This window comes from Schistocerca gregaria, chromosome X (genome assembly GCF_023897955.1).
Source record: "Schistocerca gregaria isolate iqSchGreg1 chromosome X, iqSchGreg1.2, whole genome shotgun sequence".
In the NCBI taxonomy this organism is placed as follows: domain Eukaryota; kingdom Metazoa; phylum Arthropoda; class Insecta; order Orthoptera; family Acrididae; genus Schistocerca; species Schistocerca gregaria.
The window spans coordinates 649759358-649784576 of record NC_064931.1 but is presented as its reverse complement, the minus strand read 5'-3'; the positions used below and the strand labels follow the sequence as shown (position 1 = coordinate 649784576).

Below are 25219 nucleotides of genomic sequence, written 5' to 3'. Positions count from 1 at the left end.
ATCACTTTTCCTAACAAAACATATAAAAACTGCTACCTTCAATGTATTGAGTCTAAATGACACTAATGAACATGAATACTGAGTATTGTTAGCTAACTTAAACTGATTAACCCTCGTATTTCTAATGTACACAACAATTAACGTACACGCGAAAAATGACCTAATAAAACGTATAGAAACTGCTACCTTCAATGCATCAAGTCTAAATGACACTAATAAACATAAATACTGAGTATTGTACACTGACTTAACTGATAATCCCGCATATTAATGTCAGTTAAGAACGCAAACAAACGTTTGCGTACACACAAAACTGTCATAAACAGAAACTTCGCTTTTCCTATTCAGACGCAAATAAAAACTGAATCCTTCAATTTATCAAGTCTATATCATACTAATGCACAGAAGTACTATAGAATGTACAGCAAAAACAATTAAATTACTTATTTTGTAACGCAGCAAGCGAAAAGCCCTCGTAGCCGGCGTCAGGGTTGTGAGTGGTTATTGCATGCTGCCATCAAATATAAGTGTAGTCACATTAATGGGACTGGACCAAGTATTACTACGTTTAGATGAACAACATTTCATTATTTTACAACAGATTTCCTCAAGTTACTTGTACATTTATTTTTAAGAGATTTGATACGACTGGAAACTTCTTTTAGAGATGTAATATGAAGCGGAACTGTGTTCCTCAGTTTCTGAGCTATTCAATTTTCTCAACAAAAGCAGATCAGAACATATTCTTACAAAACTACTAGAGCACCGAGCAAAGTACGGTCATGCAACTAAAGCTGAATCACGACTCCTTGAAACACTCTATCATTCTCTTTCCTTTCTGTCTGCCTCGAATATATTGCATGTGATCAGTTTCATACCTTTTTCCAGACAATGTCGTAATTTCCCTCCTTGACCAATCCTCAACTATGAAAAGTCATTAGTATTTACTGAGAAGCAAATGAACTCAAAACAGGGCAGTTTTAATTGTCTTGAGGACAGAAGTAATTTTTTTGTTTTTGTTTGCAGAATACATAAACTGGCAACTGTGCAATAACATTAATTATTAAAAATTCCAAAATTCATACATCACGTACATGCTGTATTTATTGCCTCACTCGTAGTAACCAAAACCAACTGTGGGAACACCTTGGGCTGTGGATCGGAGCCACCGGGCGGGGAAGCCGCCGACAGTGGAGCACGAACCACCAGGTAAACACAATGACGAGTCGGACGGCAGACCAACGACAACAACCGACAAGAGCGATTATGACCGACACAACAAGGAAGAGATAAACGACAGAGGCTTGTAGAAACCACAACACCAAACACCAACAGCATATCCACTCAGAACCAGAGCCAGGCAAATGTCAACAACGAGCAACGACCAGAACGCAGTACCGCCGAGATAGAGACGCAATCCAGAGCGAGTACCAGACTGACTGGACTAGGGCAGAGCAGCTCCCTATATACGGAACTGGAGGGAGTGGCTATTTGCCTTGGTCTGCACGTGGTGTAGCGGTGGCGCCCTCGCTGCGTGGAAGAGCTACCACGGACGCGGAGCCCTCTATGGGCTGGCCATGTCCATTTGTTCTGGCGCATGTTCGACTTCCACGGCAGGAGGTACTAGATCACTCATAATGACAAGCAACTACAAATAATAATTTAACTCAAAATATTACATGGAAGATAGTTTTATGAACAAAATACTGTTTCACTGACTATTTAGCAACAAAATATTTAGTTTATGTCATCCTCTGACATATTCAGAGAAAATTATAATGCATCAGGAGGTTGTTTGTAATGAAAAGTTATAATTTCTAGGTTTAAGGCAATTTTTAATATCTCAACAATTATTTCAAGTGTTGATCTGATACTCATACAACAGTCAGGTATTGTTAGGAATCACATTTTGGGGTAACGCTTCAAGTCAAATAAAAGTTTTCAGAGTTCACAGAAAGGGTGCAACTGATATCCAAGATAGAATCTTCTTAGTTATTGTAATACGCAAAAATCGTAAATAGTGTTCTTAGTGAACAATGCAACTATTATAACCATGCCTAAAGGAGAAACTGCAACACTTGAAAATGTACATAAAATTTGCTTGAAAATTAATAACTGTTTCCCTGCAAATGGGCTGTCATAGACTAAGACAAAACATGATACATACATTACTGTATGTATTACACAGGACAAGGCCACACCAACAGAAATCCATTGCAAGCAATACTATTACACCACAAAAGAAATGTAAAGTCATTCTTTTTACTTTTAATACAGTGGACTCTTTATTATCCACGTAATTAGGAACTGAAAACCACAGATAATTGGATTCGGTAGATAACCTGCAATTAAAGGTAATGTATTAGAGTTGTTCAAAAACAAAAATTAACTACAATGTCATTATTAAAATCACTTAATTAATGTTTATTATAAATTCTACTTTATTCATCATACTTTGTGTGAAAATACAGTACTTACAAAGAACAGAGTGCAAGTCAGTTTCAAGTTACACTACATGACTTTGAAACAAAATAGTCTTGAATTTATTTCTGTCTCACTGAGGCAGCTTGTCTTTTACATATCACAGTAGGAATTTTATGCAATACCAACTAGTCAGAAAGAGGAGCATCTTCTTGCTGTTCCCAGTAGTCTAGTATCCCTTTGGACCATTGAAGTGCTGATGCATGATTGATTACTGTTTCTGAAATTAGATGATTGTTGTCATCTTTGTCACTGTCATTCACTACCTCAGATTTTCCTTGTACTCGCTGGATAATAGCACTGTCACCCAATGTATCATGACCTGGCTCTGTGTGGCCTACGTCATGCCATTCAGAAGCATTTTCTTTGTCAACAGTGTCACACCCTGGAGTACTTTAAAAACAACAGTTAACATTGGTAATGAGCAATCTTGTTCATCACTGATTTCATCAGTTTTAGGATTGATGATTGATATGAATTGGTTATGGTTGATTGCTTTACCTTACTCCACACCTTCAACATTTCACACATTGCGCCTAGCACAGTCAATTGTTTCCAAAATGTTTGAAGATTGCTGCCCTCATCAAAAAGTTTTTGTTGCAGATTTCCTCTACAAATTTTCTTCAAAACAGCAATCCATTGGCTGAATTAAGGCTGTCACATTAGGGGATAAATATTTTACAAATATCATCAATTTCAGAACCAGTTAATTTGGATGTGATGGTGCATTGTCCATTAACAAAGCCTTGCAGGTAGACCCTTCAATGTTAAATGTTCTTATACCTGTGGCACAAAACAATTATGGAACTACGTTTCAAATACTGTGCAGTTCATCCAAGCCCCTTTTTGGTGAAAATAATGGATAGGTAAATTGTGCCTTTCTTTTCCTTTGAAACAGCATGGTCTTTCAGCTTCACCTATTATACCAAGCTTAACTTTATGTGATCCCATATCATTAGCACAACACAGTTATCCTTTGCTTACTTGATTTATAACTAGGCACACTACGCTATGTCTTTTGAGAGCTAAAGTCTTTGGGGTGTTTTGGAATTGTCTATCAGCAGTGTCATCCACGTTGTATATTTGCCCCAGCTCTAAATATTCTCATGCAATAAACTCTTTGATATCATTACAAAATTCAGAAACAGCCTTATTATCTGCATTGAGCTTTTCTCCTCGGACGGCAATCTCCCAGATACCATGAAGCTATTTAAATATTGTCAGCCATCCAGAAGATTCATTAAAATCTCCTTCAATTCCCAAGGTTTTGAGTAAAAATTGGGGATGTTTTGCACATATTGGGCCAGATACTTGTGTGCCCTCTGCTTTGTTTTACTGAAACCATTGCAATATGGCTTTATCCAGTTCTGCATATGTAGACATTTTCATAGTTTCCTGCTTTGACGAACTTTTAGATCAATCAGAACTGTTATCAAACTGCACTATTTTGTCTTTGATTTTTCCAAATATCACAGATCACAGTTTCATCCACATTGTAAATCAGTGCCAGATACCGCACATCAATACTGCCTTCCTCAAGCTTGTCTATTATTTCCAGTTTCTGCTGTATCATCAGCACAATGCATTATCGCTTTTCAGAAATTGTTCGGCACTTACAGAAACAAAATGACTACAGTATCCACCACAACAATACAGTCCCGCACTTGAAGTTTTCAAGCAGCACATTGTTTACAATATTCATACTGTAACATGACATTACTGTTCACAGGCAACTATTAAATGTTCACAGGCAACTACTACTAGGAAAAAAATTTTTTTTTCAACAGTTAAAAAAATTTATAAAATGGAAAAATTGACTGTGAATAATCTGCAAATCAGATAATCCACCCGTGGATAAATGAGTATACTGTACTATTTAAATAACCAGCAATGAAGATTTTAAGCAGTAAAAGCATTTGTTGAAGATTTAGTTTGAAGACATTATGGGAAACAAATAGAATATTTTTTGTCAATAATTGTTACTTACATACATTTTAATGACAGCACAGAATAGGAAACACTGGACATAATGTGAGATAAATACATAAAAAAAGGAAGCCTATTAGGGTGTTCAATGGTTTTTTAACATATCTGTACCTTCTGTCATCTAACAATGATCCATTTTCACTTGAGTTTTACAGATATAAACCAGCATCAAATATTTGCAGATAATCAATCAATTTAAAAAAATACCATTCATATAATCTATACCTTCTTTCACTGTATCATTATATTACTTTTAAGTACACTGAAAAAGTCTATGGCATATCAGAAATAAAGGGGATTCACTGGAAAACATTTATTTTCATGCACCATATTTAAAATAAAATTTACTTACCCTATCCCATACAGCCTCTGGGGGTATGTTGTTAAATCAGCTGCCAGTGAAATTAAAATATTATTTGAATAATAGTAAGTTATTTCACTTGGCTTTCCTACTAGAGCAGAATATATAATGTCCATACCACTTATTTTTTTGTAGAGTGCTTCTAAGCATGTCAGGAATGCTCCGTGACCGAACCTAGTTAACAAGAAACAAACTGTCACTGTATTTTTTTGAAGATAGTATTCCTTGTACAGAATGTTTTAGGCAGATAAAATTGAACCTTGTAGGAAACTATGAATTCAAAAGAATGTTTATTTTACCTATAAGAAAGAAGTCATTACAAAATTACGGTACTGCAAAATTGTTCAACCAACCACCTGTATACAAAATATATAAGCGTTCTTGTTGGAGACCTCATCTCAAATGTATTAATTGCCTAAATTCATTTGACAAAAACTGGATCAGATTTTCCCGTGTGTGTCATGTCAACATTGACTTCTCAGCATCCAGCAACAAAACACAGATCTTATATCAAAAGGACGTTTTCAGTATAGATAATGAAGATAGGGCTGTTAAACTCCAGGTATACATTCTAAAAAAAATTCATGTTACTGGCAGAAAACCAATGGCTGTGCAATTGACTCTGTAGGGTGTATGAAAGTACTTTCGACATTAGCCACATGTCAATAGGATGAATAAGGGCACTGGCTTTCACTTTACCTAGATGTTTTACCTTTCGGTAGTGAGACTAAGGCAAATAATAACCGTCTATGGTGTAAGCACAACATGGATAATCATTTCCAAAATGATGCAGTACTAAAAATGTTAGCTAACTTAGCACTTCACCTACAGTGGTTCCAGGGTTGATGATACTCTAAAGGTCTCTCTCTCATCCCTTAATCACCTATTCATAATTGTTTTATTTCTGTCTTTTGGGCACATTTCCCACTCACAAATCAAGTATCATGACCCACAAACCAACAGGGTGAACAAATTTCTTTGGTAATGAATATGCTATGTGTAAGTGTAGGTTTCTGAAGCCAGTGTTACAACAGTGGCAAAAATATGGGAGAATTTTACACAGTGACAATGTTCTCACATAACCAGAAGAATTTTATTCGTTCCAAATTATTGAGAGTTTGTATGCTGAACAACCAAAATACATATTGTCAACTAACATTGAACTGATCTAAAAGGAAGTAAAGAAAAAAAAAAAAAAAACCACCATTTCATTTTCTTGCGTGAGAGAGAGCACTGTGGTGTGCTAATTCAGAGAATACAAAACACACATTCACAATCCAAAAGTCAATGCAAGAACATTAACATATGCAAACAGTCATATAACATTCGGGGGAAAGCACCATTGTACAGATTCAACTGAAAGAGTTTAAACCTCAAACAATGAACAGTCCAGGTAGGAAATCAATAATATTATGAAAAGGATAGACTGTTACTCACCGTAAAAATGACGAGTTGCGATGCAGGCAGGTACAACAATAAGACTGTTATACATTTAGCTGACCAGAGCCTCCTTTGGAAAAACACACACACACGCGCGCGCGCGCCCACACACACACACACACACACACACACACACACACACACACACACATGTGCTTGCTTGTGTGAATGTAAGTTTGTTTTCTTTTCTAAAGTAGGCTCTGATCAAAAGCTAAATGTGTAATAGTCTTCATTGTAAGTAAAGACAAAAAATTTTATTCATTATTTTATCCATTATGTATGTTGAATGTGTATTTGTCTCTATTCTATTTTCTAGTTTCTTATGTCAATAAAAACCAAAGCAGCATGGCCACAACTGTATGAAAAAGTCTAGTGAGCCTCCAAATAAGATTTCCATTCCTTAAGAGTATAAATCACACGGCAAATTATCGCAGCCAAATTGTAACAGTTATTATGAGAGGCTTATTTTAAACAAATGTATCCTCTCCCCAATAAATAGACAATCTTTGTTGAAATAAAGTCTGATATTTTAGATTATACAAGTAGTGGCACAAGAAATGACCAACAAAGCTTAAATATAGAACACACACAAGTAGAGTCAAAGGGCTATTGAAAAAACTTTAAGAATTAAATATAACTGATTGAAAGGACACAACTGAAGTATTTACAGTCAACACATTGAACACTTTCTCTCAATAGTGGAGACACTACAACCATCTTATGTCAGAACTGACTATCTATATACCCACCTTCCTAAATTCATCTCCTTAGCTGCGTGGTCAGTGCGGCTGACTGTCATACAGAGGACCTGGGTTCAGCTTCCGGTACTGCCAGGGATTTTTCATTTAGGGAAGGACTGGAACGGGGTGCACTCAGCCTCGTGAGGCCAACTGAGGAGCTACTCAATGAATTAGCAACACTTCCAAGGTCAAGAAACCCAAAAACAACTACATGCCTTTACATACTGCATCCGATGGCACCATTTGCTGATAATGACATGACAGTTGGCAGGCTTGATTGGCCCATTAATGGGCAGAATGCAAACTTTTACCTTTACCTCTGTTTCCGATAAACTACTACTATATCTATGCTGACCGAGAGTGTTCTACGGATTTAATTCTGAAAATATTTTGTAATGCGGTGGTAATGAAGCATAATGTTGTACATCTGTTGTTGATAAAATTTAGAAGACAGCAGGCAAATTCTGAACACATGTAAATAAACTCTTCATAAATACCAACGATTTACCTTTACAGGATAATATTTTTGCAAATGGACCACTACTTATTATCTTTACAGAAGAGAATCAGTGAATTTTATGTGAAGCAATTATCGAAATGACATTGGTGATCTAACATCCCCTATCCTGCATCAATTAAAATAATACAATGACCACTTTCATAGAAACTGTTTTTCCTCACATATTACTTAATGGAAACAGCCCATTATTACCAGTTTACAGAAAAATCTCATTCTTGAGTTTATTACATGAATAACACTCAAATGGGATGGATGCCTTTCTGTAACTTCTTCACTGGTTGAGTATCTTTTGCTAAAACATAAGCAACGTCTAATTTCAGCTGTACACTGTGTTTACATGCCTTATATTGTGAACAGCATCATGTTATATAGCACTAAATGTATCAGTTTGATCAAACCATAAAAATGATGCATGTAAATTTCTTAGTGAATTGTACTTAGTCTCAACCACTTAAAAGAAACGTGGATTATCCAAGAACTCTGGTAACACAATAATCCCTCGCTTTGCCAAACCCAACAATATCTGTGAGAATTTTAAAATCTGTACTGCAATTGTATGTACAATATAAGGCTAGATACCTGAAAAGATCTGCAAACACTTTCTTTTTTAAAGTGTAAAAGAGATCCAGTTAAAACATTTTGTTGCAAACCAATAAACATTACAAAAACTGCAAACTGGAAATGCCTCCAACTGGAGAAAACAGCCAATGTCCTAGCCATATATATGCTAGGGAGGCATCTTGCAACCAAAATAGTTCAAAAGAGGTTCAATTTGGGCCATGATGGGTCTTAAAAATTACAACTTTTTACCACAACCAGCCATTCATTCTCGCACTTACATATTACTTCTCTACTTAAAATTGACGAAACCGAATAGCAAATACCTCTCATGTATTATGCTGGAGAATAATGTAGATGTAATAGCAATACACGAGACCCACACTAAGGCCAATGCAGATCTTTAAAGGATAGGAAAAATGTTGACTGTACTCAGGGCCGTATTTAGGGTGTGTGATGCTGCCATGCAGTCATTTATTTTATGCCCCCTTCCTAAACCACACCACTGTCATTCATTTATGGACTACCAGCAATAAAGCTCCATAATCATTTATTGAAGTGTAACTACCACATAAACAACAAACTTGGCCACAATATGTGGTAAAAATACAAAGAAAATCACTACAGTTTAATAGCCTACACCCAAATTACTTCACTTACAGGTAGACTAGCAGTAAAATATGAGTTTAATGACAAGTAGAAATATTTGTCAACACTTTGCCAATAAATTATTGAATGCCTAAATGCTGACGTAATGCACATTAAAATCAAACTTAAAAATTATTTTTCAGTGGCAACATTTTGCTACCCCCAAAATTTTGACATCCTGTGCAGTTGCTCATGCCTAAATACAGCTTGGGCTGTACTATTGCTGGGAATGGAATTGCTAGAGATGTCAAGTCGTAACAGATAGATTTCAAATCAACTCACAAAAAGAGATCAAGAGATATATTTGTTCTGGCAGTTGAGCTAGCCAAAGTCACTGTGGTTAATACCTACAAACCTTTGGAGTCCGCTGCCTTACAGTCAGTAAATAAAAACCATTAGTACATCAATTCTGCTAAGCTGCTGATATGGAAGCAACATCACATTCATTCAAGTCCTGGCACTCCTTTTGCCTGAGAAAGTGGAAGAGTATGGTTTGGATTATAATATATCATGAAACCTCGTGTCGTCCATCTGAGTGACATCTTCACACAGCATATGCAAAACTCTATGGATAATGGAGTCACTGTTAATGTTGGATAAAAAAAATAGGAGCAGTTGTGTCATCTTGAATCAACTTATTATGGAGCTAAGAATTTAGGTGCCACATGGTTACTTAGTATTGGTAAAGGAATACCTACACTGGATGCTCGAAGCATGCAAAGAAGACTGTTGTGTTGTCATACAAGTTGATAAACACTTGTGGCATATTACTGGAAAGCCTGGTAAGCACTGGATCTCTCTTGGCAGTAGGTTACAGTTCAGGTAACTGACAGTAGCATCAGTACTGAATATGTGGTATGAAATGAAGCCTTTGGTATATTTCCCATTTAAGGTTACTTTGGTATATTTCCCATTTAAGGTTACTGCTGTCACAGCTCACTCAATTATATATGAATGTGTACAAGCCTCTTTAGGAAATGGCATCAGTGAGTTCCAAGAACTAGTGAAGCTCCCTCTCTGGGCTTAAAAAATGTGCACATAAAACCCACAGTACAGTGCAGTCAAGGGTGAAGGTTCATTTCCAACAGCAGTTGTAGGTGAATCTTAAGATGTAAAAGTGCACACAGAATTATGCTTCCAGCTAAATGAATGAGAATTTCATGACTGATAACAAGGGTTATAAATTAGTGATCCAAAGTAGAAACAGGATGGTTGTGACAGGAAGTTCACTTAAAATGTTATGGTTCACAAGAACATGCAACTTGTTTGTTTATACAGGAGGTCAACTGCCTTCTTTTCCTTGCGCTTTTGTCCTGCTGCATTTGCACAGAGTCGGTATGGTTATTAATGGATTTGGTATAATTAATTTATTGGCTGTCCTGTCGCCACACCATTACCCGCTGCCCCCCCCCCCCCCCCCCCCCCCCGGATGGAACTTGTGTATCCCAACTGTCTGCATGTAAAGTTTTGGAAATGTTTGCAAACCGTGTAACTGACACAGGACTTGTTTACAAGCCCAGTATTCACCAAAACAGATGTGGGGAAATGCCTAAAAACCACATCCAGGCTGGCGGGCACACTGACCCTCATCATTAATCCTCTGGGCAGATTCGATCCAGGGCTTGCACACCTCACCATCTACACACAGCTGTCCAGGTGGGTGTAGGAGGACAAATATACGAACAAGATATTCAATTGTTTGTCATAAATTCTGATCCTGTTAATTAACTTCAGCTTCATGCTCTGCATATCCACAATTACAAGAAATCCCACTCTAAAAATGAGGAAGATTGAAGTGTAATGGAGAAGATCCAGGAGGGTACACATGGTGATGAATAGTATGTACTTTTGAGTTCAGCTCAGTCTTCAAGGATGCCAATACAGTCAACACAATATTACATGGTCAGAGTGCTGCATATAAGAAAATAGTGCACTTTTTTTATAAGAGCAACACTGAACAAGTGTGTATAATAATCTGTAAACTATACATTTTGAGTAGGTACAGTTACAATTTATAGGCTGCAGAGTTTCATTTAACAATAAGTGGCAACAAAAATGTTAGTGTAGAGGATGTAAATTGTGGTGTCACTGCAAGGCACCACACTTGCTAGGTTGTAGGCTTCAAACCAGTCGCGGTCCATCAGTACGTGTCGGACCCACAAGTCGCCACAGACCGAGCACCGCCACTCGGCTGGTCTTTCTAGACAAGCTAGTGCACTGCCCAGTTCTACAGCCACCTTTAATAGGAATGGTTCACTTGTTATAGCTTCAGATATCTCATTTGCAGAGACACTAGTTAGCATAGCCATCAGCTAAGTCAGTAGCTATGACCTAGCCAGGCACCACATACAGTTTATGCATCGCCAATTGATCTATATGTGTGAAGCAATCAGAACTGTAAAGCAGTATTCGCAGTTCAGTCTATAACTGCACTTGTAAATATTATTGTAAAAAGCCAAGATCGACATTCATCGCTAATGCTGAATTAAAGATAAGTATTTAATTGTATTTCTGTCTACTAACTTCTAATCACCTAAGATGTTCCAGGTACATCCCGTCAAGTATAGATCATTGATCCTCACGTCAGCCTATGTGATCAACGCACGCAATAATGCCCAACCCTTGTGATCAGACTAAAAGTCAAATTGCATGACTAAGCCGGGTCACCCTTTTCCATGAGGCCCATAGTTCCACTACATACACAACATAAACACACACAAAAATTCCGAAATTATTTTGGAATAAGATGCAAATTCCATATTATTTTATTTATTATTTATTAATGGAAGTCTAACCTGTTATAATTATAAACTCGGGGCACCAGTATTCAGTTCAACAGTGGAGGTAACAACACTGGTAGTTAGGCAGGAACTGCAGAATGTTGAACTTAACCAACTGTTGGAACACATAAAGGAAATGAATTATAATCTTCACCAACAAATTGATGAATTAAAAACAAAAGACAAAAATGATGACGTTTAATGGCAGCAATTAGAAAAATCAAATTAAGAAGAGCAGTCTTGAGTTTGGTGTTGCAGTCACATATGTGGAAAGAACCCATGGATAAATTCATGGAAAAATGGGTAGAGTTCCAAAATGAAGTTCACGCAGAAGAGAATGAAATAAAGTCAAAAACTGATGTCATCAAAAAAACAGAATGAGGAAGCTTGAACGGATAATAAAACGGAACTTGATTAATTCGAAGACAAAATAAACAAACAATATGCAGAAGCTCCCGAAACTAAAGAGATGTTCAAAAATGAGAAGTCGCTTGTGAATTTTGTAGCTGGTGTACAGGAACAATATACAAACCTGGAAGCCGAAATCAAGAAAGTACAACTGGCCGCTGCAGATAGAAGCCATTGTCAGCCCGAGTTAGATGAGCACCTGTTGGAAAAGAAAATCAATACAACAGTGCAAGAAAAATGTCACTATCTGGTAAGTGCAATTCTAAAGATGGCTGTTGATATTAGTATTAGTACCCGTAAGTTTCAAGAATACAAACTGACCATGGATCACACTAAGTTGGATTAATGCGACAGTTCAAACAGGTGTTTCTATCAGTGCACGTAGAAAAAGCAGAAAATAGATTTCTGCATAAACAATTTGGAGGATGGCCCACATACATGGGGTATAAGGGTAGGAAGACAATTTTCCACCACACAGTTCACAGGACAGCTATTAGTAAGTTTCAGATGTGATCCACTACAAAACTGAAGCTATGGAACTGGGATCAAAATTACCAATCCAGAAAATGAAATTCGTGTGGCTAGGACCTCCTGTTGGGTAGACCGTTCGCCTGGTGCAAGTCTTTTGAGTTGACACCACTTCGGCGACTTGCGTGTCAATGAGGATGAGATGATGATGATGATTAGGACAGGACAACACCCAGTCCCTGAGCAGAGAAAATCTTCGACCCAGCCGGGAATCGAACCCAGGCCCCTTGGCATGACATTCCACTCAGCTACTGGGGCAGATCAATCCAGAAAATGAAAGTTGACATTGTATGGGAAATAATGATTCAACTTTTATGGGAAGAATAGCATCTACTAAGACACTTTCAAGCCAATAATTGAAGCTGAAATGTGTGTCAGCGCATGATTATTCCTTCATGCCCTGGATGTAGAGCAACTGAAGTTGTGAAAAATTTTTAACGAATTTAATGACAGAATCGCCATAACCATCTTTCCACTTACCAATAATAAGTGCAGTTAGAAATAAATGCTAGCTATCCCAAACAAAAATTCAGGATCGAGATTTTCTTTTGTCAGTAGTCCCATTTTTAAATGTTGGAGTTGTTTTTTAGGGCACACTGGTTGGTAGACAAGTATTGTTTGGATTTAATTTCCATACATGAAATTAAAATCTAGTTTAAAGACGTTATTGATGAAGAATGTGAGGACACTTCATAAGTGAGTTCAAGAGTTCTTAATATGAAGACTGGAAAGGAAGCTGTAGCTTTGTGTTTTGATGAAAATAGTGGCAACTTTATGATAAATCTAAAGAAGCTGCTACAAAGATACAAACAACTCTTGATAAATGGAAAGAGCTTATAGGCTATTGAACAGAAGAACCAAAAATCATTTTACCTTATTGTCAAGAAACATTTTCATATCAACCAGAGTTAATGATAGGGCATTCAGGACTGAGCTGCTGCAGATGGTGGTCATGTATGTTTGAGGTATGCTTGCCTGTGCTTTTCTGAAGAAGGCTTTGGCCAAAAGCTAGATGCATAACAGTCTTTTTGATTTGCCTGTCTTTTACACAACAAGTCATCTTTACAGTGAGCAGCACTGTTTCCATTTCCTAATATTGCAGAGTTAATGAAATGGTACTTTTGCACCATCTGTAGTTCTGCCCTGATATGCAAAAGCATCTTGAAAATTATGAATTTACAAGCAAATTGATATTAAGTGACAATGTCACTCTTCATCTGTCAAGATAGGTCAGCTGATAAACACACATGTAAGGGGACAGAGAATATACATGCTACTGTCAAACATGTCCAGGATTTCAAGAAAGTCAACATGATCTGTGCCTTGTGCAATAAGACAATGGACCCCCTTCTTTCACTGAGAGAACTGTAAATGGCATCACCAATCTCAACATGTGGCAATTATGGTTCATGCCACAATTTTGAAATGATAGCAGGGATTTCATATTTCAACAAGTCTGTGTCTCTCCATATTTCCACAGCTGTGTACAAGATTGACTGAATGACACATTCTCACATTGCTGGATAGGCCATGTTGTGGTTGCTGTGCTGGCACAAGTAGACATTTAATGATGCCAAAAGGTAGAAACCTGCAACAATAAAAATAAAGGAGACTGAAAATTTGCCAGCATCTACATGTTGTGAACAATCTCAAACATTCTTAGCATTCACTGGTTACAACAAACACTTCTTAAGTGTTCACAGTTTGTCACCTCTGCATCCACATATCCACATAACTTTTTTAAGAAAGATTATGTGTGAATATGGGGAGAACAGTAACAGCAAGAATTTGAAGAGATTTGATCTCAGCTACTATATGCCCCAATTTTCCATCACATTAGTCTGAGTCAGCATATCTACAGTGGGTTGAGTAACTGAATATGGGATAGGCAAGAAGGTCTTCAAAATCTGAGGGACAGAATTTCAAGGAGCACCATGCAGTTGCTATTGACGAAATGGGAAAAAGTATATGTTGTGTGTGACAAAACTAATTTTTATTTATTTAGATGGCATACCACCATATGAACAGACCACAAAGCAATGTTGTCATTTCTTATGAAATGCAAATTCATGCATTGTGCACAGGACAATGGGAGTTGGTACTATAATATGATTTTAGCGGAGTATAGTCCCTGAAATGACAACACTGTCCCTGAAGCATTGTCACTCATGTCTACTGAAAGATCTTGGGGAAATTAATACTGTGCAACATATGGTCAAAGGAATCTGCCTAAATTAGACTGACAGAATATCACAAGAGAAGGACATACGAGGGACGTCCACAAAGTAAGCTCCGTTTCTATTTCTATCCGCAGCAGCGCTACAATCGCAGTTCCGAGGATGTGGAGCAGTTACTCTGACTCAAGGATAAGACATATACACCATTTTCAGATCGCTGCTGCTGATGTGTGCTTTGTAGTGCGTGTTTATAATGTCAGCCGTAATTGAAAATGCCGCTGCATGTGAAATCAGATCTGTGATTCGTTTTCTAAATGCAAAGAAAGTTAAACCAAAGGAAATTCATCTTCAAATCTGCGAGGTTTACAGACAAAATGCTACGAGTGATTCAATGGTTAGAAGATGGATCAGACTGTTGAATGAAGGACATGATCAAGTGCACGATGAAGAACACAGCAAATGTGACCAAACAACTCTTACGGGAATTTCACTGAGATGCATTTGATCATCCTCCGTACAGCCCAGACCTCGCTCCTAGTGACTCATGTCTTCTTACACCTAAAATCTGTCCTTGGTGGTCAACACTTCAATGATGACGACGAGCTGAAAGGACATGTTACAACATGGTTAAATACACAGGCGGCAACCTTCTATGAAGGAGGCATACAAAAACTTGTGCCACGCTATGACAAGTGCCTACAAAATTTCGGAAGCTATGTTGAAAAGTAGTTTAACAGTTATAGAGTTTTGTACAATAAATATTTTTTCTGTATCTGTAAATGTTTGTTTTATATAACCAAAAGGAACTTACTTTGTGGACATACCTCGTAAGAAGGTTATTGAGGAATGTAAATGTAATGAAAGACTTGCACAAAAACTTAAACATAGTTAATCAGAATTATGATGACCAATAGGAACTGAAGATTTGAATATATTATTGTAAACACCACGGCATTTTATACCACAGAGCTCAAGTCAGTTCAGTTCACCGGGAATCATGTATACCAAAAGATACAATCAAAATGCTGCTGAAGTACATTACTGTCAGTTACACTTTAGACATAACAAGTGTATTTTGAAGCTGCAAGAACATGTCATTTTCAGTGACATTGTCAGAAGAGAGCATTCTATTTTAAGAACCAACCTGAGGCATTTGCCATAAGACTAAATTCCCCACTGTTGTTGTTGTTGTTGTTTTCTTCAGTTCGAAAACTGGTTTGATGCAGCTCTCCATGCTACTCTATCCCATGCAAGCCTTTTCATCTCTGAACAACTACAGCAACCTCAATTTCTTTTAAGTCCGATTACTGTATTTATCTTTTGGTCTCCCTCTACAGTTTTTATCCCTCACACTTCCCCCCTGTACTAAATTGGTGAACTCTTGATATCTCAGAACATGTCCTATCAATCGATCCCTTCTTCTGGTCAGGTTGTGCCACAAATTTCTTTTTTTCTGCCCTTCTGTTCAGAACCTTCTCCTCCTCCTCCTAATTAGTTATGTGATCTACCCACCTAATCATTAGAATTACTTTGTTATGCTTTGGTTCATGTTCATCTTATACCCTCATTTCAATACACTGTCCATTCCGTTCAACTGCTCTTCCAAGACCTATGCTGTCTCTGACAGAATCATCATGTCATCGGCAAACTTCAAAGTTTTTACACTTTCTCCCTGGATTTTAATTCCTATGGCTCTGAGAACTATGGGACTTAACATCTTAGGTCATCAGTCCTCTAGAACTTAGAACTACTTAAACCTAACTAACCTAAGGACATCACACACACCCATCCCCGAGGCAGCGTTCGAACCTGGTGACCGTAGCAGTCGCGCGGTTCCGGACTGAAGCGCCTAGAACCGCTCGGCCACGGCGGCCAGCCCTTTAATTCCTACCTCAATTCCTTTTTTTTTTCTTGCTTGTCTTCACAGCTTGCTAGCTGTACAGATTGATTTTTTCTTGCTTGTCCTCACAGCTTGCTAGATGTACAGATTGAATAACATCAAGGATAGGCTACAACACTGTCTCATTTCCTTCTCAACCACTGTTTCCCTTTCAAGCCCTCTTGACTCCTGTAACTGCTGTCTGGTTTCTGTACAACCTGTAAACAGCCTTTTGTTCCCTATATTTTACCCCTGCTACTTTCAGAATTTCAAAGAGAGTATTCCAGTTAACATTGTCAAAAGCTTTCTGTAAGTCTACAAACACTATAAACGTTGGTTTGCCTTTCCTTAAACTATCTTCTATGAGAAGTTGTGGAGTCAGTATTGCCTCACATGTTCCTACATTTCTCTGGAATTCAAATTGATCTTTCCCAAGGTCAGCTTCTACCAGTTATTCCATTCTTCGTGTAAAGAATTCGTGTTAGTATTTTGCAACCAAGACTTATAAAACTGATAGTTAAGCAATATTCCAACTTGTTGGCACCTGCTTTCTTTGGAATTTGAATTATTATATTCTTCTTGAAGTCTGAGGGTATTTCACCTGTCTCGCACATCTTGCACACTATATGGAAGAGTTTTGTAATGGGTGGTTCTCCCACAGCTATCAGTAGTTCTGATGGAATGTCGTCTGCCTCCAGGGCCTTGTTTCGACTTACATCTTTAAGTGCTCTGTCAAATTTTTCTCGCAGTATCATGTCTCCAAACTCATCTTCATCTACATCCTCTTCCATTACCACAATAATGCCCTCAGGCACATTGCCCTTGTATAGACCCACTACATACTCCTTCCACCTTTCTGCTTTCCCTTCTTTGGTTAAGAGTGGTTTTCCATCTGAGCTCTCGATATTCATACAGGTTGTCCTCTTTCCTCCAAAGGTCATTTTAATTTTCTTGTAGGCGACATCTATCTTACCCCCTAGTGACATATGATTCCACATCCTTTCATCAATTAAATTAAATATCTCTTCTGTTACCAAAGGATTTTACTAACTCTTGTCTTTTTGGCTACTTGATCCTCGCTGTCTTCACTATTTCATCCCTCAAAGCTATTCATTCTTGTTTGACTGCATTCGCTTCCCCTTTTCTTGTCAATTTTCCATAATACTCCCTCTGAAAAACTCTAAAACCTCTGTTTCTTTCAGTTTATCCAGGTCCCATCTCCTTAAAATTCCTATCTTTTTGCCGTTTCTTCAGTTTTAATCTACAGTTCACAACCAACAAATTGTGATCAGAGTCCAAATCTGCTCCTGGAAATGTCTTACAATTTAAAATCTGATTCCTAAGGCTCTGTCTAACCATTACATAATCAATCTGAAACCTTCTAATGCCTCCATATCTCTTCCAAGTGTACAGTCTTCTCTCATGATTCTTAAACCAGGTGTTATCGATAATAAAACTGTACTCTGTGTGAAATTTAACCAGGTGGCTTTCTCTTTCATTCCCTTCCCCCAGTCCATATTCACCTACAATTTTTCCTTCTCTTCCTTTTCCTACTATCAAATTTGAGTGACACATAACTATTACATTTTCATCTCTCTTAACTACCTTACCAATTTCGCTCATCACACATTTCTTCAATCTCTTCATCATCTGCAGAGCTAGTTGGCATATAAACCTCAACTACTGGGGCGAGCGTGGGCTTCATGTCTATCTTGGCTACAATAATGTGTTAACTATGCTGTTCATTAGTAGCTTACCCGCGTTCCTACTTTCTTATTCATTATTAAACCTACTGTGGCATTACCCCTATTTGCTTTTGTATTTATGATCCTGTACTCACCTGACCAGAAGAACTTCACGAATTCCCACAATATCTAACTACATAATGTGAAGGTTTTAAGCATCACATGCTCCTGAATTTGGTTCTCAAGGCTTTGACACTGCATCACTTTGCTTGGTTCTATCCCTTCAGGGATGTTCCTAGCATGGCAGAATCAAAATAGGTTAAGCACTTCATCAATGCAATAAAACTAAGAAGTACATTTTCAGATAATCAATCATATATTGGGTTAAAGGAATGGAAAGCTCTACTAGAAGAAAACAATGTAAACCAAATTTAAGTTACAACATACCAACCATGAATGAATCAAACAAAATGAATTAGAATGTTAGTGCAACTCTGTAAAGTACACTGTGAGAAACCAAATAAGAGTTGAGCCGAAATGTCACCAGAGTCTGAAGATCTAATAATCTTTTTAATTGCAACATTTTCACCTTTGACTGATTTTTTCACATTAAGTGACATTTTTGCCTTTGCATGTATTTTTCATTTCAGTTACTACAACTGCAATTTCAAACTTACGGTCATTTTCAACTGTACGATTTCATGTTCATGCAAAGATAAAAAAATTCAAAAGTCTTTTGACATACAGGAACAGCTTTTCAGCTGTACTCGCACACAGTTCAAATAGTTGTTCTCAACAACATTTCCATAACATCTACACAAATTTTAGCAGACGGCGATATTGATGTTTACATTTCCACAATACTACATATGGTAGTTGGCTCTATCACCATTAACACTCGTCAGAAGCTGTTGTAATATAATTTTAAGCTGCTTTAATATTGTTTGTAAAAGGACCTGTTGTATTTACGTTATGTGTAGTATAAAACATTTACAAAATGTTATTACAATTTCTGAGAAATGTTAGTAACTACTGATTTTTATGTCAAATGAGTAAGCCAGTGAAATGCTGTTGATATGATGCATACGTTTAGGTTTGATTTTTATGTGCCTGAGCTTGTGAACTACACTCATTTTTTAGGTTCATCTTTTGTGGAGTTCTCTTGAAAATGATTCGCATATATTTTTGAAAGGTTTTACACTGGCTTTAGTTATGCATGTCACAGACTTCATACACATGGGTATTGTTTACAAATCAGAGTTCCCCTTAGAACTTACTTCCTAGACAGTAAGTGTTGTTTCCATTCTGTGATCTGTCAAATTTTATACCGACTTACGTATGTATAAAGGCATTAATATTTGTTTACACACTGATTTGTTACAACTAATACTGACAGCTTTACCATTCAAATTTAGTGGACTGGTTTAGAACTTTTGCGTTAGGTATACTATATTTACAAAACTTAAATATACCATACAATTCTCAATATATTCATAATATATTCATGGTTTCACTATAGTACTGTGTAATTTGTCTTGGATCATTATTATTCTTTCTAGGATTTGATTTTTTTTTTTCTTTGTTTTCTCACCTTGGATCTTCCATCTCCATGAGACTCCAAGGCTCATATTTTTAAGAGTTTCAGAGATATAAGGTTACTGTTCTTACAGTTTGCTACTTTGTTCATGTATGTGTTCAAGCCTCTTTAGGTAATAGCATCAGGAAGAACAAGAAACTGCCTCTCTGGATTCAACAATGGGTTTTCCATACACAGTGTTTGAGTGTACTTGAGAACAAGAGTTTGTTTCTTGCAGTAGTCATGATCCATGACGTGTACACATGCAGAATTATTCTTGCAGTTATCGGAATGAGAATAATTTTATAAGTGATAACAAGGCTTACAACATAGCTGTTCAAGACAGAAGCAAAACAGTTGTTATAAGAAATTTATCTGAATGTTATATGACAACAGGAATGTGCAAGTTGTTTGTTTATAAATGGTGGCAAGACAATGCAAACAATCAACAATAAATTTCATTGTTAATCATAAATTCTAATCTTCTTAATGAACTTTATCTTCAGAGTCTTCATATCCTCAGCCTGAAAGGAGGAGCTCGAGAGTAAGCAAGGAAGGTGACTTTCAAAACACAATTAATACACCACATCACTCCAAAATTATAATGAAGTATTAAATGAAAATATGAGACATATGCCTGATGCTCACATTCCTCCTGCCTTAGCCACATTGAATGTCTGAAAGGCAATAATGAGTGATGTGGACATCATGTGTTCCAAGCCCTTTAAGTTCGGCACATTTTCTTAGAGATAGAAGGTGGTTCACAAAGGCTATTACTGTCTTGTACACATCATTTCATGAGGGTTTGCAATGACCATCAATTCTACAGATATGCTACACATTACAACAGATGTGAATCCAATGAAGCCGATGATTTGTGCAAATACTACAGCCATATTGAACATTATCAATGAAAACTAAGTCAGGTACATTGCCTGCAGTTGACTTATTGGTGGTTCTGCAGGTTCAGTATTTTATTCCTGGTTGGACCTAGGATTTTTTATGGTAGTTAACATAACCTTCACAACTGGGTATGTTTTGTGTGTATGAAGGAAAATATCAAGTTGCGCCATCTTTCAGATTCCATCTTAAAATGCATCAGTTTTCACATTTGAGAAAGGCATGGACACATCACCTCCCATGGGACAACATCTAGCCATTACTTCACTGTACTGTAGAATAGCTGCAGTTCTTAAAACATCTTTATCATCATCATCCTCCTCCTCAAATTCCTAGAAATGTACATTGGTTACTTATAAAAATGTGTTCCCTGTAAGTTCACAATCAGTTGATGGCTTACATTTATTTTTAAGAAGATTACTTTAAGTTAATCAACAAAAGTTACATAGACTATGAAAATAGTGTTATAAAGAAACCAAGTATGTCAGCCCAAATTGCTGATATAAGCTGTTTCTAAACCACACACTAACTTATCCTGTCTCAAAATTGTCCAGCTGTAATATACATAGAATAGCATCTGCGAGATTCTTAAAAGGCTAGGCATTTCCCTAATGTGAACCTTCCACTGTAACCAAGATTGCCAACATACATCTGAGCAGTGGCACTAGGCTCAAAAGTAAGCTGGTTCAAATTCTGGCAGTATTTGGCTAGCAAGGGGAAGAGGAGTGGAGTGCAAAATTTCTGATCACTAGTCTTTAAGCTAACGTCCTAGATTAAATTCCAAACCTCTGTGCAGTGTTTCATGAAGTGAGGGCATGTGACACTGTTGATGGTGATCCATGGACATTAAGCTCAGCAGCACCCCTGGTGCTATTTGAGAGAAGTAAGCTATTTGCTGGTATCGGACTTCAGACCTTCTCCCTTATCATCATCATAATAATCATCATAACACATCCATCACACTTGACAAACTCTACAGCTCAGCATTTGACACAACTCTCACATAGCCACAAGGAAAGGGGCCAATGCGGGTGGAGAAAGAACATTTTCTGCCAGGCAGTTTAACCCATCATGTAGGATATCCCAGCCAACAATGCCATACAACATTTATATCTGTATTCTAGTGGAAGTATCCCACAAACAGCATATGACTGCAATCAAGTTCCTTCGCACACACAGTTTTTATGTATCTGAAAATTTTAAAGTTTGCTGTACTAATAAATAAGAAATAAGTTTATTCAGTTAAATATATCCATCCTCACTATTAGAGGGAAATTACACCAACACACACTTAGTGCTCATACAACAGTACTTGTGATACTGACTGGAGGAAACAGTAGTCAGCGAAAACAGTTTTCCAGCACTACAAAAAATTAGAGCATTAGCTGCAAAAACTACTGTTGTAGTCAAACATTTCTCTTTATATACTAATTACCAGTGTACTCTACCAATTCTCTGCTTGTTAAACACAGGGCTGCAAAAGCTATCTTAAAAAATAACAAACTCAATAGTCAGCAGTTTGCAGTTAATGTAATGTGTTTTATAAACATTCTTAACATTCATATAGTTACCTTGGCATGGAAGCCTCTGCCATCCATTGCAAGTCCATATTGCATGCAAGAATTGGGATGTGTGGATACTGCACAGCCGAAGGAGGCATTTCAGCATATCCCTTTGACAAAAGTCCATCTATTACGAGCTGTAAGGAGGTCTCCCATCTAACCGGTTCTCCTAACAAAACTATTGCATCTATGGGTTTCATTGATTTTCCAAGCTGGCTAAACTGTGAACCCAACAAATTTGCAAAGTTAGTGTTTCATGTATATGAATTTAATTTTAATAAAGCACACCAATTCCAGTGGTAAGGTCCACTGCTCACATATATTATAAATATATATGAGGAGATAAAATTACAGATTAAGCTGTACACTATGCAATAATGTAATTACACAAAATTATTAAAAATGTCTATAAACAATTAGACAAAACATATTCATAAATGTGTTATTTCTCAGAGGTAAAGTAATAAAAAAGTATCATTTTAGCATACATCCACATATCATATCCTCGCCCTCCTCCTCCACTCAAAGCAATGACGCCTAAACCATGTATAACAGTTATTAGTGTGAGACGGCACTGTTTCATAGATAGAAAGCGTTAACATTAGGCTGGTGCATCATCATATTTTCACATCCAAATTGAAAGGTTCCTGACCAGATGTTAAGCATCATGTCAAATATAAGGACTATAAAAGCAGCCTGCCACATTTGTAATGGTGTAAGTCCATGTAACCACTGGGTAGTTTACAACAGATCCCTACTATAACTACCACACTTACATGCGAAGACCTCTGTACTGGGGAACTTGTTCACCAACGGAGTTTGCTAAAAACCAATGAAGTTACAGGATTTCTGATCTCAGGCCTATGCTAAGATGATCTGACCTACATTAGGGATGCACTAACCAAGCTACACAATAGCCAACCATTAGCAAATCTCACCTATAAAAATTAATCAACTGATCTCATAAGTAATCATTTAATTTCAAGTTTTAGTTTGAGATGATTAGCAGGCAATGTTTCTCCCAATATTTCAATGGGTAGACATTTCTTCAGTTTCATGCACTAAGGCCAGTTACGGGGTGAATTAGTGCAATGTTTAAGACACTGGACTAACATCCAGGGGGAAAAGATCGTTAATCACCTCCCAACCACACAGATTTAAATAATCATTGTACACCTAAGCTCTTGTCATAACTGATCCTTGTCTACAGAAAAAGAATATGGGATTTGTGGATAATCCTCAAAACAAGTATATTCACTATCCCCAAACTAGCTTCAGCAATAATTCATCACCATAAATAGATTTTTTATTAGATTTCTTTTTTATCCCTTCCACACCTCAACATTAATAACATTGTGTTTCTTTATACAAAAATGTGGTAAGACAATGGACTCTCCTTCAGGACAGCTTTCAAATCCCTATCTTGTCATGCTGGAATGGTTCTTTTGAAAGGGCATGGCCTGTTTCTTTTCCCAATCTGAGCTTGTGGTCCATCTCTAACCAAAACATAATCAATGAAGCAATACACACTAAGCTTCCCGTTATCATGGATCTTGCTGAGGTGCAATGGATTCTGTGCCTCAATGCCACAGATAGCAATACCACGGATGCAACAACAATGGAGGGGGTATCTGTGGAGAGCCCTAACTAACTTATAGTTCCTGAAGAGGGACAGCAGCCTTCTCAGTATTTACAGGGTACTAGTCTGGATGATTGACTTATCTGGTCTTGTAATATTATCCAAGATTGCTTTGCTACATTTGTACTGCAAATAGTTGAAAGCATGGAGAAACTATAACCATTAAATATTTCAAGGCTGTGGATTTCTACTGTATGGCTTAACGATGACGGCATCATCTTGTGCAAAATATTACACAGATAAAATAATCTACCTATTCGGAGCTCCACATGGGGACTGCTCTGAGGGATGTCATCATCATAAAGAAAGTTAAAATTAGTGTTCTGTTGGTCAGAGTGTGGAATGCTAGAGCCCTTAAACAGGTACGTAGGTTACAGAATTTAAAACGAGAAATGGCTAAGTTTTAAGCTAAATATGGTGGAAATTTGTAAAGTGTGGTGGTAACAAAAAACAGTACTTCTGGTCAGGTGAGACAGGTTTATCAACACCTCATCAAAGAGGGGTAATACAGGAGTAGCTAACACTGGATAAGAAAAACAGGAATGTAGTTAAGTTACTATGAACAACACCATGAACATAGCCAAGGTGGACATGAAGCAAACAATCACCAAAAGAGTACATGTTTATTTGTCTATTAACTTCAAAAATGATGAGATTGAAATAATATTTATTGAGATAAAATAGATTATTTATATAGTTGAAGACCTGAAACAAAAATTTTATTGTTATGTGTGACTTGAATTCGATAGTAAAAAAATGGAAGAGGGGGAAAACATAGTAGGAGAACGTGAATGGGGGGAAATGAATGAGAGAGTTCCCTGACAGCAATGATTAAACTGCGTACCATTTGTAATTCTAACACTTGCTTGACGAACCATGGGAGAAGATTGTACATGTGGAAGATACCTGGAGGTACCAGAGGGTTTCAGATATGTTACATAATGGTATGAAAGAGATTTCAAAACCAGATTTTAAACTGCAAAGCATTTCCAGGTGCAGTTGTGGACTCTGGTCACAACTGACTGCTTATAAACTGCAGAAAGGTAGTAAATTGAGGAAATGGAATCTGGATAAACTGAAAGAGCCAGAGACTGGTGAGAGTTTCAGGAGATCATTAGATAACAATTGACTGAAACAGGAGAAAAGAACTCAATAGGAAATGAATGGGTAGAATTTAGAGACGGAATATTGAAGGCAGGAACAGGATCAAATATGTAAAATAGCAAGGCCCAGTAGAAATTCATAGATAACACATAACCGATGAATGGCAGAAATATATATAAAAAAAAGGTAGCAAATAAAGCAGACAAAAAGGAATACAGACAGTTAAAAGATGAGAAAGTGTAAAAAT

General features: G+C 37.1%; 1 protein-coding gene across 1 annotated transcript in view; it reads right to left on the bottom strand.

Annotated features, from left to right (window-relative positions):
* LOC126297638 (haloacid dehalogenase-like hydrolase domain-containing 5) overlaps positions 1–25219 on the bottom strand; it is a 97488-nt gene that overhangs the window by 20294 nt on the left and 51975 nt on the right. Inside the window, exons 4-5 of the mRNA XM_049988663.1 lie at positions 22239–22450; positions 4820–5002 (exon numbers count right to left, since the gene is read on the bottom strand). Of these exons, the coding sequence (XP_049844620.1) occupies positions 4820–5002; positions 22239–22450 (395 nt within the window). The remainder of the gene's footprint in view (positions 1–4819; positions 5003–22238; positions 22451–25219) is intronic.